The sequence below is a fragment of the Scyliorhinus torazame genome, chromosome 19, assembly GCF_047496885.1.
Source record: "Scyliorhinus torazame isolate Kashiwa2021f chromosome 19, sScyTor2.1, whole genome shotgun sequence".
NCBI lineage: Eukaryota > Metazoa > Chordata > Chondrichthyes > Carcharhiniformes > Scyliorhinidae > Scyliorhinus > Scyliorhinus torazame.
Genome location: NC_092725.1, coordinates 27,743,603 through 27,764,272, shown reverse-complemented (window position 1 = coordinate 27,764,272; position 20,670 = coordinate 27,743,603). Strand labels below are relative to the sequence as shown.

The 20,670-nt window shown below is 59.4% G+C and overlaps 1 protein-coding gene across 1 annotated transcript in view; it reads right to left on the bottom strand.

Moving 5' to 3' along the window:
- Positions 1 to 20,670, bottom strand: part of spns1 (SPNS lysolipid transporter 1, lysophospholipid) — a 176,255-nt gene that overhangs the window by 9,158 nt on the left and 146,427 nt on the right. The window contains exons 10-11 of the mRNA XM_072484166.1: positions 8,052 to 8,150; positions 6,475 to 6,646 (exon numbers count right to left, since the gene is read on the bottom strand). Of these exons, the coding sequence (XP_072340267.1) occupies positions 6,475 to 6,646; positions 8,052 to 8,150 (271 nt within the window). The remainder of the gene's footprint in view (positions 1 to 6,474; positions 6,647 to 8,051; positions 8,151 to 20,670) is intronic.

Here is a 20,670-nt window from a genome sequence, read left to right as displayed (position 1 = left end):
TGCCTGAGCTCGGTCTGCGTGAGGTCGGTCTGCCTGAGCTCGGTCTGTGTGAGCTCGGTCTGCCTGAGCTCGGTCTGCGTGAGGTCGGTCTGCCTGAGCTCGGTCTGCGTGAGGTCGGTCTCTCTGAGCTCGGTCTGCGTGATCTCGGTCTGCCTGAGCTCGGTCTGCGTGAGGTCGGTCTGCCTGAGCTCGGTCTGTGTGAGCTCGGTCTGCCTGAGCTCGGTCTGCGTGATCTCGGTCTGCCTGAGCTCGGTCTGCCTGAGCTCGGTCTGCGTGAGGTCGGTCTGCCTGAGCTCGGTCTGTGTGAGCTCGGTCTGCCTGAGCTCGGTCTGTGTGAGGTCGGTCTGCCTGAGCTCGGTCTGTCTGAGCTCGGTCTGCGTGAGCTCGGTCTGCCTGAGCTCGGTCTGCCTGAGCTCGGTCTGCCTGAGCTCGGTCTGCCTGAGCTCGGTCTGTCTGAGCTCGGTCTGCCTGAGCTCGGTCTGCCTGAGCTCGGTCTGTCTGAGCTCGGTCTGTCTGAGCTCGGTCTGCCTGAGCTCGGTCTGCCTGAGCTCGGTCTGCCTGAGCTCGGTCTGCCTGAGCTCGGTCTGCCTGAGCTCGGTCTGCCTGAGCTCGGTCTGCCTGAGCTCGGTCTGTCTGAGCTCGGTCTGCCTGAGCTCGGTCTGCCTGAGCTCGGTCTGCCTGAGCTCGGTCTGCCTGAGCTCGGTCTGTCTGAGCTCGGTCTGCCTGAGCTCGGTCTGCCTGAGCTCGGTCTGTCTGAGCTCGGTCTGCGTGAGCTCGGTCTCTCTGAGCTCGGTCTGCCTGAGCTCGGTCTGCCTGAGCTCGGTCTGCCTGAGCTCGGTCTGCCTGAGCTCGGTCTGCCTGAGCTCGGTCTGCCTGAGCTCGGTCTGCGTGAGCTCGGTCTGCGTGAGCTCGGTGTGTCTGAGCTCGGTCTGCCTGAGCTCGGTCTGCCTGAGCTCGGTCTGCCTGAGCTCGGTCTGCCTGAGCTCGGTCTGCCTGAGCTCGGTCTGCGTGATCTCGGTCTGCCTGAGCTCGGTCTGCGTGAGCTCGGTGTCTCTGAGCTCGGTCTGTCTGAGCTCGGTCTGCCTGAGCTCGGTCTGCCTGAGCTCGGTCTGTCTGAGCTCGGTCTGCCTGAGCTCGGTCTGCCTGAGCTCGGTCTGTCTGAGCTCGGTCTGCCTGAGCTCGGTCTGTCTGAGCTCGGTCTGCCTGAGCTCGGTCTGCCTGAGCTCGGTGTGCCTGAGCTCGGTCTGCCTGAGCTCGGTCTGTCTGAGCTCGGTCTGCCTGAGCTCGGTCTGCCTGAGCTCGGTCTGCGTGATCTCGGTCTGCCTGAGCTCGGTCTGCGTGAGCTCGGTGTCTCTGAGCTCTGTCTGTCTGAGCTCGGTCTGCCTGAGCTCGGTCTGCCTGAGTTCGGTCTGCGTGAGCTCGGTCTGCCTGAGTTCGGTCTGCCTGAGCTCGGTCTGCCTGAGCTCGGTCTGTCTGAGCTCGGTCTGCCTGAGCTCGGTCTGCCTGAGCTCGGTCTGCCTGAGCTCGGTCTGTCTGAGCTCGGTCTGCCTGAGCTCGGTCTGCCTGAGCTCGGTCTGCGTGAGCTCGGTCTGCCTGAGCTCGGTCTGCCTGAGCTCGGTCTGCCTGAGCTCGGTCTGTCTGAGCTCGGTCTGCCTGAGCTCGGTCTGCCTGAGCTCGGTCTGCGTGAGCTCGGTCTGCGTGAGCTCGGTCTGTCTGAGCTCGGTCTGCCTGAGCTCGGTCTGCCTGAGCTCGGTCTGCCTGAGCTCGGTCTGCCTGAGCTCGGTCTGTGTGAGCTCGGTCTGCCTGAGCTCGGTCTGTCTGAGCTCGGTCTGCCTGAGCTCGGTCTGCGTGAGCTCGGTCTGCGTGAGCTCGGTCTGCGTGAGCTCGGTCTGTGTGAGCTCGGTGTCTCTGAGCTCGGTCTGCCTGAGCTCGGTCTGCCTGAGCTCGGTCTGCCTGAGCTCGGTCTGCCTGAGCTCGGTCTGCCTGAGCTCGGTCTGCCTGAGCTCGCTCTGTCTGAGCTCGGTCTGTCTGAGCTCGGTGTGTCTGAGCTCGGTCTGCCTGAGCTCGGTCTGCCTGAGCTCGGTCTGCGTGAGCTCGGTCTGCGTGAGCTCGGTCTGCGTGAGCTCGGTCTGCGTGAGCTCGGTCTGTGTGAGGTCGGTCTGCCTGAGCTCGGTCTGTCTGAGCTCGGTCTGCCTGAGCTCGGTCTGCGTGAGCTCGGTCTGCGTGAGCTCGGTCTGCGTGAGCTCGGTCTGTCTGAGCTCGGTCTGCGTGAGCTCGGTCTGCGTGAGCTCGGTCTGCCTGAGCTCGGTCTGCGTGAGCTCGGTCTGCGTGAGCTCGGTCTGTCTGAGCTCGGTCTGTCTGAGCTCGGTCTGCCTGAGCTCGGTCTGCGTGAGCTCGGTCTGCGTGAGCTCGGTCTGTGTGAGCTCGGTCTGTGTGAGCTCGGTCTGCCTGAGCTCGGTCTGCCTGAGCTCGGTCTGCCTGAGCTCGGTCTGCCTGAGCTCAGTCTGTCTGAGCTCGATCTGTGTGAGGTCGGTCTGCCTGAGCTCGGTCTGTCTGAGCTCGGTCTGCCTGAGCTCGGTCTGTCTGAGCTCGGTCTGCCTGAGCTCGGTCTGTCTGAGCTCGGTCTGCGTGAGCTCGGTCTGCGTGAGCTCGGTCTGCCTGAGCTCGGTCTGCCTGAGCTCGGTCTGCCTGAGCTCGGTCTGCCTGAGCTCGGTCTGCCTGAGCTCGGTCTGCCTGAGCTCGGTCTGCCTGAGCTCGGTCTGTCTGAGCTCGGTCTGCCTGAGCTCGGTCTGTCTGAGCTCGGTCTGCCTGAGCTCGCTCTGTCTGAGCTCGGTCTGCCTGAGCTCGGTCTGTCTGAGCTCGGTCTGCCTGAGCTCGCTCTGTCTGAGATCGGTCTGTCTGAGATCGGTCTGCCTGAGCTCGCTCTGTCTGAGATCGGTCTGTCTGAGATCGGTCTGCCTGAGCTCGGTCTGCCTGAGCTCGGTCTGTCTGAGCTCGGTCTGCCTGAGCTCGGTCTGCCTGAGCTCGGTCTGCCTGAGCTCGGTCTGCGTGAGCTCGGTCTGTCTGAGCTCGGTCTGTCTGAGCTCGGTCTGCCTGAGCTCGGTCTGTCTGAGCTCGGTCTGTCTGAGCTCGGTCTGCCTGAGCTCGGTCTGCCTGAGCTCGGTCTGTCTGAGCTCGGTCTGCGTGAGCTCGGTCTGCGTGAGCTCGGTCTGCGTGAGCTCGGTCTCTCTGAGCTCGGTCTGTGTGAGCTCGGTCTGTGTGAGCTCGGTCTGCCTGAGCTCGGTCTGCCTGAGCTCGGTCTGCCTGAGCTCGGTCTGCCTGAGCTCGGTGTGTGTGAGCTCGGTGTCTCTGAGCTCGGTCTGCGTGAGCTCGGTCTGTCTGAGCTCGGTGTCTCTGAGCTCGGTCTGTCTGAGCTCGGTCTGCCTGAGCTCGGTCTGCCTGAGCTCGGTCTGCGTGAGCTCGGTCTGTCTGAGCTCGGTCTGTCTGAGCTCGGTCTGCCTGAGCTCGGTCTGCCTGAGTTCGGTCTGCCTGAGCTCGGTCTGCGTGAGCTCGGTCTGTCTGAGCTCGGTGTGTGTGAGCTCGGTGTCTCTGAGCTCGGTCTGCGTGAGCTCGGTCTGCCTGAGCTCGGTGTGTGTGAGCTCGGTGTCTCTGAGCTCGGTCTGCGTGAGCTCGGTCTGCCTGAGTTCGGTCTGTCTGAGCTCGGTCTGCGTGAGGTCGGTCTGCCTGAGCTCGGTCTGTCTGAGCTCGGTCTGCCTGAGCTCGGTCTGCCTGAGCTCGGTCTGTGTGAGCTCGGTCTGTCTGAGCTCGGTCTGCGTGAGCACGGTCTGCGTGAGCTCGGTCTGCGTGAGCACGGTCTGCGTGAGCTCGGTCTGCCTGAGCTCGGTCTGCCTGAGCTCGGTCTGCCTGAGCTCGGTCTGCGTGAGCTCGGTCTGCCTGAGCTCGGTCTGCCTGAGCTCGGTCTGCCTGAGCTCGGTCTGCCTGAGCTCGGTCTGCCTGAGCTCGGTCTGTCTGAGCTCGGTCTGCGTGAGCTCGGTCTGTGTGAGCACGGTCTGCGTGAGCTCGGTCTGTCTGAGCTCGGTCTGCCTGAGCTCGGTCTGCCTGAGCTCGGTCTGCGTGAGCTCGGTCTGCCTGAGCTCGGTCTGCCTGAGCTCGGTCTGCCTGAGCTCGGTCTGCCTGAGCTCGGTCTGTCTGAGCTCGGTCTGCGTGAGCTCGGTCTGTGTGAGCACGGTCTGCGTGAGCTCGGTCTGTCTGAGCTCGGTCTGTCTGAGCTCGGTCTGCCTGAGCTCGGTCTGCGTGAGCTCGGTCTGTGTGAGCACGGTCTGCCTGAGCTCGGTCTGCCTGAGCTCGGTCTGTCTGAGCTCGGTCTGCCTGAGCTCGGTCTGTCTGAGCTCGGTCTGTGTGAGCTCGGTCTGCCTGAGCTCGGTCTGCCTGAGCTCGGTCTGCCTGAGCTCGGTCTGCCTGAGCTCGGTCTGCCTGAGCTCGGTCTGTCTGAGCTCGGTCTGCCTGAGCTCGGTCTGTCTGAGCTCGGTCTGTGTGAGCTCGGTCTGCCTGAGCTCGGTCTGCCTGAGCTCGGTCTGCCTGAGCTCGGTCTGCCTGAGCTCGGTCTGTCTGAGCTCGGTCTGTCTGAGCTCGGTCTGTGTGAGCTCGGTCTGCCTGAGCTCGGTCTGCCTGAGCTCGGTCTGCCTGAGCTCGGTCTGCCTGAGCTCGGTCTGTCTGAGCTCGGTCTGCCTGAGCTCGATCTGCCTGAGCTCGGTCTGCCTGAGCTCGGTCTGCCTGAGCTCGGTCTGCCTGAGCTCGGTCTGTCTGAGCTCGGTCTGCGTGAGCTCGGTCTGCGTGAGCTCGGTCTCTCTGAGCTCGGTCTGTGTGAGCTCGGTCTGCCTGAGCTCGGTCTGCCTGAGCTCGGTCTGCCTGAGCTCGGTCTGTCTGAGCTTGGTCTGCCTGAGCTCGGTCTGCCTGAGCTCGGTCTGCCTGAGCTCGGTCTGCCTGAGCTCGGTCTGTCTGAGCTCGGTCTGTCTGAGCTCGGTCTGCCTGAGCTCGGTCTGCCTGAGCTCGGTCTGCCTGAGCTCGGTCTGCCTGAGCTCGGTCTGTCTGAGATCGGTCTGTCTGAGCTCGGTCTGCGTGAGCTCGGTCTGTGTGAGCTCGGTGTGTCTTGAGCTCGGTCTGTGTGAGCTCGGTCTGTGTGAGATCGGTGTGTGTGATCTCCGTCTCTCTGAGCTCGGTCTGTTTGAGCTCGGTCTGTGTGAGCTTGGTGTGTGTGATCTCCGTCTCTCTGAGCTCGGTCTGTTTGAGCTCGGTCTGTCTACAGCGTTCTCCTGTTCACTGTCTCACCTATAATAAAATCACAAAATCTGAGTGCTCAACACAACCCATTCAATCTCCCCTCCCTCCGAGGGACAGTCCCTCTCCCGTCTCCCCTCCCTCCGAGGGACAGTCCCTCTCCCGTCTCCCCTCCCTCCGAGGGACAGTCCCTCTCCCGTCTCCCCTCTCCCGTCTCCCCTCCCTCCGATGGACAGTCCCTCTCCCGTCTCCCCTCCCTCCGAGGGACAGTCCCTCTCCCAATCTCCCCTCCCTCCGAGGGACAGTCCCTCTCCCATCTCCCCTCCCTCCGAGGGACAGTCCCTCTCCCAATCTCCCCTCCCTCCGAGGGACAGTCCCTCTCCCGTCTCCCCTCCCTCCGAGGGACAGTCCCTCTCCCGTCTCCCCTCCCTCCGAGGGACAGTCCCTCTCCCGTCTCCCCTCCCTCCGAGGGACAGTCCCTCTCCCGTCTCCCCTCCCTCCGAGGGACAGTCCCTCTCCCGTCTCCCCTCCCTCCGAGGGACAGTCCCTCTCCCATCTCCCCTCCCTCCGAGGGACAGTCCCTCTCCCGTCTCCCCTCCCTCCGAGGGACAGTCCCTCTCCCGTCTCCCCTCCCTCCGAGGGACAGTCCCTCTCCCGTCTCCCCTCCCTCCGATGGACAGTCCCTCTCCCGTCTCCCCTCCCTCCGAGGGACAGTCCCTCTCCCATCTCCCCTCCCTCCGAGGGACAGTCCCTCTCCCGTCTCCCCTCCCTCCGAGGGACAGTCCCTCTCCCGTCTCCCCTCCCTCCGAGGGACAGTCCCTCTCCCGTCTCCCCTCCCTCCGAGGGACAGTCCCTCTCCCGTCTCCCCTCCCTCCGAGGGACAGTCCCTCTCCCGTCTCCCATCCGAAGGCCCCAATCGGGCCCATGTCCTCTGAGGCGCGTCTCCCCACCCCCTTAACGCCCATCTGGCTTCCCGCACCCCACCCCAGAGACCAGGCCTCACACCCGTGCCACCCGAAGCGCCCGAGGGCGCGCTATTGGACTGGAGAAGGCCAAGCCTCTGACCCAAGGTGTGCACCTCCATGTGCTCCCTCACTCGTGTGTACACGCACATATTTCCGACTCGCAGGATCCCCCAGTGTGAGGGGAGGGGAGAGCAGGAGATCAGGGACCCTCCCCCCACACCCACTGACTTACCTCGAGTGTAGAGCTCGGCCTTGTTGCGATCCCTCTCGATGAACATGGCGGTGGCGAGGAAGGCGGCACCACCCATGACCCCGACAAAGCTGCAGATCATCAGGGAATACTCCAGGCTGCGGAACTCTGCCAGGTAGGAATTCGGACGGGAGCGGCGGATAGCGTCTGAGATCTGAACAAGAGGAGGAGTCAGCAGCGGATGAGGCAGTGTGAGGGGAGACAAGGGCCGAGTGGGGGAGGGGAAGAGACTAGGGCCGCGTGGGGGACAGGGGGAGAGAAGGGGGCCGCGGGGGCTTGGGGAGGGCGGAGACATGGGCCTCGGTGAGGGAGATGGGGAGGGAGACGGGGAGGGGGACGGGTCGGGGAGCGAGGCGGGGAGGGGGACGGGTCGGGGAGCGAGGCGGGGAGGGAGACGGGGGCCTCGGGGAGGGAGACGGGGAAGGGGAGGGGGAGGGGGAGGGAGGGGAGGGAGACGGCAAGGGAGACGGGGAGGGGGAGACGGGGAGGGGGAGACGGAGACGGGGAGGGGGAGACGGAGACGGGGAGGGGGAGACGGAGACAGGGAGGGGGAGACGGAGACGGGGAGGGGAAGACGGAGACGGGGAGGGGGAGACGGAGACGGGGAGGGGGAGACGGAGACGGGGAGGGGGAGACGGGGAGGGGGAGACGGGGAGGGGGAGACGGGGAGGGGGAGACGGGGAGGGGGAGACGGGGAGGGAGACGGGGGCCTCGGGGAGGGAGACGGGGGCCTCGGGGAGGGAGACGGGGGTTCGGGGAGGGAGACGGGGGTTCAGGGAGGGAGACGGGGGCCTCGGGGAGGGAGACGGGGGCCTCGGGGAGGGAGACGGGGGCCTCGGGGAGGGAGACGGGGGTTCGGGGAGGGAGACGGGGGTTCAGGGAGGGAGACGGGGACCTCGGGGAGGGAGACGGGGGCCTCGGGGAGGGAGACGGGGGCCTCGGGGAGGGAGACGGGGGCCTCGGGGAGGGAGACGGGGGTTCGGGGAGGGAGACGGGGGTTCAGGGAGGGAGACGGGGACCTCGGGGAGGGAGACGGGGGCCTCGGGGAGGGAGACGGGGGTTCGGGGAGGGAGACGGGGGCCTCGGGGAGGGAGACGGGGGCCTCGGGGAGGGAGACGGGGGCCTCGGGGAGGGAGACGGGGGCCTCGGGGAGGGAGACGGGGGCCTCGGGGAGGGAGACGGGGGCCTCGGGGAGGGAGACGGGGGCCTCGGGGAGGGAGACGGGGGCCTCGGGGAGGGAGACGGGGGCCTCGGGGAGGGAGACGGGGGCCTCGGGGAGGGAGACGGGGGTTCGGGGAGGGAGACGGGGGTTCGGGGAGGGAGACGGGGGTTCGGGGAGGGAGACGGGGGCCTCGGGGAGGGAGACGGGGGTTCGGGGTGAGGCAGAGACGCGCAGGAGCGGGGGGGGGGGGGGGGGGGGCGCGACAGTGATGGTGGTGGGGGATGGACTCAGGCCTGTGCAATGGGGTGTGTGCAGAGGGCCGACAGCACCTGGATCCCCTCCCCCACCACCCAGCCAGACTGTGAGGGAATGCGGGGAGCAGGAATGAGTTACTCACCACTCCAATCAGGTAGGGGCTGCTCGCATCCCCCAGTAGGTGGGACATCATGATCTGGAAGGCCTCAGCTGTGGAGCGACGCGTGGGTACCACCACGTACTGGAAAGAGAGAGAGTGATGGAGGGAGGGAGGGAGAGGGAGAGAGAGAGAGAGACAGAGCGAGACAGAGGGAGAGAGGGAGAAGGAGAGGGTGAGACGGAGAGGGAGGGGGATAGGGTGGGGGAGAGGGAGGGGGAGAGGGAGGGGGAGAGGGTGGGGGAGAGGGTGGGGGAGAGGGTGGGGGAGAGGGTGGGGGAGAGGGTGGGGGAGAGGGTGGGGGAGAGGGTGGGGGAGAGGGTGGGGGAGAGGGTGGGGGAGAGGGTGGGGGAGAGGGTGGGGGAGAGGGTGGGGGAGAGGGTGGGGGAGAGGGTGGGGGAGAGGGTGGGGGAGACAGAGGGGGAGACAGAGGGGGAGACAGAGGGGGAGACAGAGGGGGAGACAGAGAGTGAGGTAGAGAGAGAGGGAGAGAGGGGATGGGAGAGATAGAGGAAGGGAGAGGAGGGTGGGAGGGGGAGAGCGAGATGGGAACAGCGGGAAGGAGGGAGTTGGAAGAGAGTGAGGGGGGCAGAGGGATGGGGAGAGAGAGGTGGCGGAGAGGGAGGGGGAGAGAGGGAGGGATGGAGGGGACGTGGAAGAGAGAGAGAGACAACGAGAGAGGATCGAAGGAAAGGGAGTGATGAGAGAACGAGAGAGAACAGCTGTCAACTCATCAGTCCATCATTCTCAAACAGAGCAGCAAGAGCGCTCCGGGAACGTGTCCACACACTGACAGAATACTCTCCCCGCACCGTGTCCCTGTTTCACACACACTGGGGAATGTGTACACACACTGTCAGAATACTCTCCCCGCACCGTGTCCCTGTTTCACACACACTGGGGAATGTGTACACACACTGACAGACACCCTCCCTGCACCGTGTCCCTGACTCACACACACTGGGGAATGTGTACACACACTGACAGAATACTCTCCCCGCACCGTGTCCCTGTTTCACACACACTGGGGAATGTGTACACACACTGTCAGAATACTCTCGCCGCACCGTGTCCCTGTTTCACACACACTGGGGAATGTGTACACACACTGACAGACACTCTCCCCGCACCGTGTCACTGTTTACACACACTGGGGAATGTGTACACACACTGACAGAATACTCTCCCCGCACCGTGTCCCTGTTTACACACACTGTGGAATGTGTACACACACTGACAGATACTCTCCCCGCACAGTGTCCCTGTTTCACACTCTGGGGAATGTGTACACACACTGACAGACACTCTCCCCGCACCGTGTCCCTGTTTCACACACACTGGGGAATGTGTACACACACTGACAGACACTCTCCCCGCACCGCATCCCTGTTTCACACACACTGGGGAATGTGTACACACACTGACAGACACTCTCCCCGCCCCGTGTCCCTGTTTCACACACACTGGGGAATGTGTACACACACTGACAGAATACTCTCCCCGCACCGTGTCCCTGTGACACACACACTGGGGAAAGTGTACAGACACTGACAGATACTCTCCCCGCACCGTGTCCATGCTTCACACACACTGGGGAATGTGTACACACACTGACAGAATACTCTCCCCGCACCGTGTACCTGTTTCACACACACTGGGGAATGTGTACACACACTGACAGATACTCTCCCCGCGCCGTGTCCCTATTTCACACACACTGGGGAATGTGTACACACACCGACAGAATACTCTCCCCGCACCGTGTCCCTGTTTACACACACTGGGGAATGTGTACACACACTGACAGAATACTCTCCCCGCCCCGTGTCCCTGTTTACACACACTGGGGAATGTGTACACACACTGACAGAATACTCTCCCCACACCGTGTCCCTGTTTCACACACACGGGGGAATGTGTACACACACTGACAGATACTCTCCCCGCACAGTGTCCTTGTTTACACACACTGGGGAATGTGTACACACACTGACAGAGTACTCTCCCCGCCCCGTGTCCCTGACTCACACACACTGGGGACTGTGGACACACACTGACAGACACTCTCCCCGCACCGTGTCCCTGTTTCACACACACTGGGGAATGTGTACACACACTGACAGAGTACTCTGCCCGCACCGTGTCCCTGTTTCACACACACTGGGGAATGTGTACACACACTGACAGAGTACTCTCCCCGCACCGTGTCCCTGTTTCACACACACTGGGGAATGTGTACACACACTGACAGATTACTCTCCCCGCCCCGTGTCCCTGACTCACACACACTGGGGACTGTGTACACACACTGACAGATACTCTCCCCGCACCGTGTCCCTGTTTCACACACACTGGGGACTGTGTACACACACTGACAGAATACTCTCCCCGCACCGTGTCCCTGTTTCACACACACTGGGGAATGTGTACATACACTGACAGATACTCTCCCCGCACCGTGTCCCTGTTTCACACACACTGGGGAATGTGTACACACACTGACTGATACTCTCCCCGCACCGTGTCCCTGTTTCACACACACTGGGGAATGTGTACACACACTGACAGATACTCTCCCCGCCCCGTGTCCCTGACTCTCACACACTGGGGACTGTGTACACACACTGACAGAGTACTCTGCCCGCACCGTGTCCCTGTTTCACACACACTGGGGAAAGTGCACACACACTGACAGACACTCTCCCCGCACCGTGTCCCTGTTTCACACACACTGGGGAATGTGTACACACACTGACAGAGTACTCTCCCCGCACCGTGTCCCTGTTTCACACACACTGGGGAATGTGTACACACACTGACAGATTACTCTCCCCGCCCCGTGTCCCTGACTCACACACACTGGGGACTGTGTACACACACTGACAGATACTCTCCCCGCACCGTGTCCCTGTTTCACACACACTGGGGACTGTGTACACACACTGACAGAATACTCTCCCCGCACCGTGTCCCTGTTTCACACACACTGGGGAATGTGTACACACACTGACAGATACTCTCCCCGCACCGTGTCCCTGTTTCACACACACTGGGGAATGTGTACACACACTGACTGATACTCTCCCCGCACCGTGTCCCTGTTTCACACACACTGGGGAATGTGTACACACACTGACAGATACTCTCCCCGCCCCGTGTCCCTGACTCTCACACACTGGGGACTGTGTACACACACGGACAGAATACTCTCCCCGCACCGTGTCCCTGTTTCACACACACTGGGGAATGTGGCCACACACTGACAGACACTCTCCCTGCACCGTGTCCCTGTTTCACACACACTGGGGAATGTGTACACACACTGACAGAATACTCTCCCCGCACCGTGTCCCTGTTTCACACACACTGGGGAATGTGTACACACACTGACAGAGTACTCTCCCCGCAGCGTGTCCCTGTTTCACACACACTGGGGAATGTGTACACACACTAACAGAATACACTCCCAGCCCCGTGTCCCTGTTTACACACACTGGGGAATGTGTACAGACACTGACAGAATACTCTCCCCGCCCGGTGTCCCTGTTTACACACACTGGGGAATGTGTACACACACTGACAGAATACTCTCCCCGCAGCGTGTCCCTGTTTCACACACACTGGGGAATGTGTACACACACTGACAGAGTACTCTGCCCGCACCGTGTCCCTGTTTCACACACACTGGGGAATGTGTACACACACTGACAGACACTCTCCCCGCACCGTGTCCCTGTTTCACACACACTGGGGAATGTGTACACACACTGACAGAGTACTCTCCCCGCACCGTGTCCCTGTTTCACACACACTGGGGAATGTGTACACACACTGACAGAATACTCTCCCCACACCGTGTCCCTGTTTCACACACACTGGGGAATGTGTACACACACTGACAGATTACTCTCCCCGCCCCGTGTCCCTGACTCACACACACTGGGGACTGTGTACACACACTGACAGACATTCTCCCCGCACCGTGTCCCTGTTTCACACACACTGGGGACTGTGTACACACACTGACAGAATACTCTCCCCGCACCGTGTCCCTGTTTCACACACACTGGGGAATGTGTATACACACTGACGATACTCTCCCCGCACCGTGTCCCTGTTTCACACACACTGGGGAATGTGTACACACACTGACATACTCTCCCCGCCCCGTGTCCCTGACTCACACACACTGGGGACTGTGTACACACACTGACAGAATACTCTCCCCGCACCGTGTCCCTGTTTCACACACACTGGGGAATGTGTCCACACACTGACAGACACTCTCCCTGCACCGTGTCCCTGTTTCACACACACTGGGGAATGTGTACACACACTGACAGAATACTCTCCCCGCACCGTGTCCCTGTTTCACACACTGGGGAATGTGTACACACACTAACAGAATACTCTCCCCGCACCGTGACCCTGTTACACACACTGGGGAATGTGTACACACACTGATTGATACTCTCCCCGCACTGTGTCCCTGTTTCACACACACTGGGGAATATGAACACACACTGACAGACACTCTCCCCGCACCGTGTCCCTGTTTCACACACACTGGGGAATGTGGACACACACTGACAGAATACTCTCCCCACACCGTGTCCCTGTTTCACACACTGGGGAATGTGTACATACACTGACAGATTACTCTCCCCGCACCGTGTCCCTGACTCACACACACTGGGGACTGTGTACACACACTGACAGATACTCTCCCCGCACCGTGTCCCTGTTTCACACACACTGGTGACTGTGTACACACACTGACAGACACTCTCCCCGCACCGTGTCCCTGTTTCACACACACTGGGGAATGTGTACACACACTGACAGAATACTCTCCCTGCACCGTGTCCCTGTTTCACACACACTGGGGAATGTGTACACACACTGACAGATACTCTCCCCGCCCCGTGTCCCTTACTCACACACACTGGGGACTGTGTACACACACTGACAGAATACTCTCCCCGCACCGTGTCCCTGTTTCACACACACTGGGGAATGTGTACACACACTGACAGACACTCTCCCCGCCCCGTGTCCCTGTTTCACACACACTGGGGAATGTGTACACACACTGACAGAATACTCTCCCCACACCGTGTCCCTGTTTCACACACACTGGGGAATGTGTACACACACTGACAGAATACTCTCCCCACACCGTGTCCCTGTTTCACACACACTGGGGAATGTGTACACACACTGACAGATACTCTTCCCGCACCGTGTCCCTGTTTCACACACACTGGGGAATGTGTACACACACTGACAGAATACTCTCCCCGCCCCGTGTCCCTGTTTCACACACACTGGGGAATGTGTACACACACTGACAGAATACTCTCCCCGCACCGTGTCCCTGTTTCACACACACTGGGGAATGTGTACACACACTGACAGATTACTCTCCCCGCACCGTGTCCCTGACTCACACACACTGGGGACTGTGTACACACACTGACAGATACTCTCCCCGCACCGTGTCCCTGTTTCACACACACTGGGGACTGTGTACACACACTGACAGACACTCTCCCCGCACCGTGTCCCTGTTTCACACACACTGGGGAATGTGTACACACACTGACAGAATACTCTCCCTGCACCGTGTCCCTGTTTCACACACACTGGGGAATGTGTACACACACTGACAGATACTCTCCCCGCCCCGTGTCCCTTACTCACACACACTGGGGACTGTGTACACACACTGACAGAATACTCTCCCCGCACCGTGTCCCTGTTTCACACACACTGGGGAATGTGTACACACACTGACAGATACTCTCCCCGCACCGTGTCCCTGTTTCACACACACTGGGGAATGTGTACACACACTGACTGATACTCTCCCCGCACCGTGTCCCTGTTTCACACACACTGGGGAATGTGTACACTCACTGACAGATACTCTCCCCGCGCCGTGTCCCTGACTCACACACACTGGGGACTGTGTACACACACTGACAGAATACTCTCCCCGCACCATGTCCCTGTTTCACACACACTGGGGAATGTGTCCACACACTGACAGACACTCACCCTGCACCGTATCCCTGTTTCACACACACTGGGGAATGTGTACACACACTGACAGAATACTCTCCCCGCACCGTGTCCCTGTTTCACACACACTGGGGAATGTGTACACACACTGGGGAATGTGTACACACACTGACAGAGTACTCTCCCCGCACCGTGTCCCTGTTTCACACACACTGGGGAATGTGTACACACACTAACAGAATACACTCCTAGCCCCGTGTCCCTGTTTACACACACTGGGGAATGTGTACACACACCGACAGAATACTCTCCCCGCACCATGTCCCTGTTTACACACACTGGGGAATGTGTACACACACTGACAGAATACTCACCACGCCCCGTGTCCCTGTTTACACACACTGGGGAATGTGTACACACACTGACAGAATACTCTCCCCGCCCGGTGTCCCTGTTTACACACACTGGGGAATGTGTACACACACTGACAGAATACTCTCCCCGCACCGTGTCCCTGTTTCACACACACTGGGGAATGTGTACACACACTGACAGAGTACTCTGCCCGCACCGTGTCCCTGTTTCACACACACTGGGGAATGTGTACACACACTGACAGACACTCTCCCCGCACCGTGTCCCTGTTTCACACACACTGGGGAATGTGTACACACACTGACAGAGTACTCTCCCCGCACCGTGTCACTGTTTCACACACACTGGGGAATGTGTACACACACTGACAGAATACTCTCCCCACACCGTGTCCCTGTTTCACACACACTGGGGAATGTGTACACACACTGACAGATTACTCTCCCCGCCCCGTGTCCCTGACTCACACACACTGGGGACTGTGTACACACACTGACAGATACTCTCCCCGCACCGTGTCCCTGTTTCACACACACTGGGGACTGTGTACACACACTGACAGACACTCTCCCCGCACCGTGTCCCTGTTTCACACACACTGGGAAATGTGTACACACACTGACAGAATACTCTCCCTGCACCGTGTCCCTGTTTCACACACACTGGGGAATGTGTACACACACTGACAGACACTCTCCCCGCACCGTGTCCCTGTTTCACACACACTGGGGAATGTGTACACACACTGACAGAATACTCACCCCGCACCGTGTCCCTGTTTCACACACACTGGGGAATGTGTACACACACTGACAGAGTACTCTGCCCGCACCGTGTCCCTGTTTCACACACACTGGGGAATGTGTACACACACTGACAGACACTCTCCCCGCACCGTGTCCCTGTTTCACACACACTGGGGAATGTGTACACACACTGACAGAGTACTCTCCACGCACCGTGTCCCTGTTTCACACACACTGGGGAATGTGTACACACACTGACAGAATACTCTCCCCACACCGTGTCCCTGTTTCACACACACTGGGGAATGTGTACACACACTGACAGATTACTCTCCCCGCCCCGTGTCCCTGACTCACACACACTGGGGAATGTGTACACACACTGACAGACATTCTCCCCGCACCGTGTCCCTGTTTCACACACACTGGGGACTGTGTACACACACTGACAGACATTCTCCCCGCACCGTGTCCCTGTTTCACACACACTGGGGACTGTGTACACACACTGACAGATACTCTCCCCGCCCCGTGTCCCTGACTCACACACACTGGGGACTGTGTACACACACTGACAGAATACTCTCCCCGCACCGTGTCCCTGTTTCACACACACTGGGGAATGTGTACACACACTGACAGACACTCTCCCCGCACCGTGTCCCTGTTTACACACACACTGGGGAATGTGTACACACACTGACAGACACTCTCCCCGCACCGTGTCCCTGACTCACACACACTGGGGACTGTGTACACACACTGACAGACACTCTCCCCGCACCGTGTCCCTGACTCACACACACTGGGGACTGTGTACACACACTGACAGAATACTCTCCCCGCACCGTGTCCCTGTTTACACACACTGGGGAATGTGTACACACACTGACGATACTCTCCCCGCACCGTGTCCCTGTTTCACACACACTGGGGAATGTGTACACACACTGACATACTCTCCCCGCCCCGTGTCCCTGACTCACACACACTGGGGACTGTGTCCACACACTGACAGAATACTCTCCCCGCACCGTGTCCCTGTTTCACACACACTGGGGAATGTGTACACACACTGTCAGAATACTCTCCCCGCACCGTGTCCCTGTTTCACACACACTGGGGAATGTGTACACACACTGACAGACACCCTCCCTGCACCGTGTCCCTGACTCACACACACTGGGGAATGTGTACACACACTGACAGAATACTCTCCCCGCACCGTGTCCCTGTTTCACACACACTGGGGAATGTGTACACACACTGTCAGAATACTCTCGCCGCACCGTGTCCCTGTTTCACACACACTGGGGAATGTGTACACACACTGACAGACACTCTCCCCGCACCGTGTCACTGTTTACACACACTGGGGAATGTGTACACACACTGACAGAATACTCTCCCCGCACCGTGTCCCTGTTTACACACACTGTGGAATGTGTACACACACTGACAGATACTCTCCCCGCACAGTGTCCCTGTTTCACACTCTGGGGAATGTGTACACACACTGACAGACACTCTCCCCGCACCGTGTCCCTGTTTCACACACACTGGGGAATGTGTACACACACTGACAGACACTCTCCCCGCACCGCATCCCTGTTTCACACACACTGGGGAATGTGTACACACACTGACAGACACTCTCCCCGCCCCGTGTCCCTGTTTCACACACACTGGGGAATGTGTACACACACTGACAGAATACTCTCCCCGCACCGTGTCCCTGTGACACACACACTGGGGAAAGTGTACAGACACTGACAGATACTCTCCCCGCACCGTGTCCATGCTTCACACACACTGGGGAATGTGTACACACACTGACAGAATACTCTCCCCGCACCGTGTACCTGTTTCACACACACTGGGGAATGTGTACACACACTGACAGATACTCTCCCCGCGCCGTGTCCCTATTTCACACACACTGGGGAATGTGTACACACACCGACAGAATACTCTCCCCGCACCGTGTCCCTGTTTACACACACTGGGGAATGTGTACACACACTGACAGAATACTCTCCCCGCCCCGTGTCCCTGTTTACACACACTGGGGAATGTGTACACACACTGACAGAATACTCTCCCCACACCGTGTCCCTGTTTCACACACACGGGGGAATGTGTACACACACTGACAGATACTCTCCCCGCACAGTGTCCTTGTTTACACACACTGGGGAATGTGTACACACACTGACAGAGTACTCTCCCCGCCCCGTGTCCCTGACTCACACACACTGGGGACTGTGTACACACACTGACAGACACTCTCCCCGCACCGTGTCCCTGTTTCACACACACTGGGGAATGTGTACACACACTGACAGAGTACTCTGCCCGCACCGTGTCCCTGTTTCACACACACTGGGGAAAGTGCACACACACTGACAGACACTCTCCCCGCACCGTGTCCCTGTTTCACACACACTGGGGAATGTGTACACACACTGACAGAGTACTCTCCCCGCACCGTGTCCCTGTTTCACACACACTGGGGAATGTGTACACACACTGACAGATTACTCTCCCCGCCCCGTGTCCCTGACTCACACACACTGGGGACTGTGTACACACACTGACAGATACTCTCCCCGCACCGTGTCCCTGTTTCACACACACTGGGGACTGTGTACACACACTGACAGAATACTCTCCCCGCACCGTGTCCCTGTTTCACACACACTGGGGAATGTGTACACACACTGACAGATACTCTCCCCGCACCGTGTCCCTGTTTCACACACACTGGGGAATGTGTACACACACTGACTGATACTCTCCCCGCACCGTGTCCCTGTTTCACACACACTGGGGAATGTGTACACACACTGACAGATACTCTCCCCGCCCCGTGTCCCTGACTCTCACACACTGGGGACTGTGTACACACACTGACAGAGTACTCTGCCCGCACCGTGTCCCTGTTTCACACACACTGGGGAAAGTGCACACACACTGACAGACACTCTCCCCGCACCGTGTCCCTGTTTCACACACACTGGGGAATGTGTACACACACTGACAGAGTACTCTCCCCGCACCGTGTCCCTGTTTCACACACACTGGGGAATGTGTACACACACTGACAGATTACTCTCCCCGCCCCGTGTCCCTGACTCACACACACTGGGGACTGTGTACACACACTGACAGATACTCTCCCCGCACCGTGTCCCTGTTTCACACACACTGGGGACTGTGTACACACACTGACAGAATACTCTCCCCGCACCGTGTCCCTGTTTCACACACACTGGGGAATGTGTACACACACTGACAGATACTCTCCCCGCACCGTGTCCCTGTTTCACACACACTGGGGAATGTGTACACACACTGACTGATACTCTCCCCGCACCGTGTCCCTGTTTCACACACACTGGGGAATGTGTACACACACTGACAGATACTCTCCCCGCCCCGTGTCCCTGACTCTCACACACTGGGGACTGTGTACACACACGGACAGAATACTCTCCCCGCACCGTGTCCCTGTTTCACACACACTGGGGAATGTGGCCACACACTGACAGACACTCTCCCTGCACCGTGTCCCTGTTTCACACACACTGGGGAATGTGTACACACACTGACAGAATACTCTCCCCGCACCGTGTCCCTGTTTCACACACACTGGGGAATGTGTACACACACTGACAGAGTACTCTCCCCGCAGCGTGTCCCTGTTTCACACACACTGGGGAATGTGTACACACACTAACAGAATACACTCCCAGCCCCGTGTCCCTGTTTACACACACTGGGGAATGTGTACAGACACTGACAGAATACTCTCCCCGCCCGGTGTCCCTGTTTACACACACTGGGGAATGTGTACACACACTGACAGAATACTCTCCCCGCAGCGTGTCCCTGTTTCACACACACTGGGGAATGTGTACACACACTGACAGAGTACTCTGCCCGCACCGTGTCCCTGTTTCACACACACTGGGGAATGTGTACACACACTGACAGACACTCTCCCCGCACCGTGTCCCTGTTTCACACACACTGGGGAATGTGTACACACACTGACAGAGTACTCTCCCCGCACCGTGTCCCTGTTTCACACACACTGGGGAATGTGTACACACACTGACAGAATACTCTCCCCACACCGTGTCCCTGTTTCACACACACTGGGGAATGTGTACACACACTGACAGATTACTCTCCCCGCCCCGTGTCCCTGACTCACACACACTGGGGACTGTGTACACACACTGACAGACATTCTCCCCGCACCGTGTCCCTGTTTCACACACACTGGGGACTGTGTACACACACTGACAGAATACTCTCCCCGCACCGTGTCCCTGTTTCACACACACTGGGGAATGTGTATACACACTGACGATACTCTCCCCGCACCGTGTCCCTGTTTCACACACACTGGGGAATGTGTACACACACTGACATACTCTCCCCGCCCCGTGTCCCTGACTCACACACACTGGGGACTGTGTACACACACTGACAGAATACTCTCCCCGCACCGTGTCCCTGTTTCACACACACTGGGGAATGTGTCCACACACTGACAGACACTCTCCCTGCACCGTGTCCCTGTTTCACACACACTGGGGAATGTGTACACACACTGACAGAATACTCTCCCCGCACCGTGTCCCTGTTTCACACACTGGGGAATGTGTACACACACTAACAGAATACTCTCCCCGCACCGTGACCCTGTTACACACACTGGGGAATGTGTACACACACTGATTGATACTCTCCCCGCACTGTGTCCCTGTTTCACACACACTGGGGAATATGAACACACACTGACAGACACTCTCCCCGCACCGTGTCCCTGTTTCACACACACTGGGGAATGTGGACACACACTGACAGAATACTCTCCCCACACCGTGTCCCTGTTTCACACACTGGGGAATGTGTACATACACTGACAGATTACTCTCCCCGCACCGTGTCCCTGACTCACACACACTGGGGACTGTGTACACACACTGACAGATACTCTCCCCGCACCGTGTCCCTGTTTCACACACACTGGTGACTGTGTACACACACTGACAGACACTCTCCCCGCACCGTGTCCCTGTTTCACACACACTGGGGAATGTGTACACACACTGACAGAATACTCTCCCTGCACCGTGTCCCTGTTTCACACACACTGGGGAATGTGTACACACACTGACAGATACTCTCCCCGCCCCGTGTCCCTTACTCACACACACTGGGGACTGTGTACACACACTGACAGAATACTCTCCCCGCACCGTGTCCCTGTTTCACACACACTGGGGAATGTGTACACACACTGACAGACACTCTCCCCGCCCCGTGTCCCTGTTTCACACACACTGGGGAATGTGTACACACACTGACAGAATACTCTCCCCACACCGTGTCCCTGTTTCACACACACTGGGGAATGTGTACACACACTGACAGAATACTCTCCC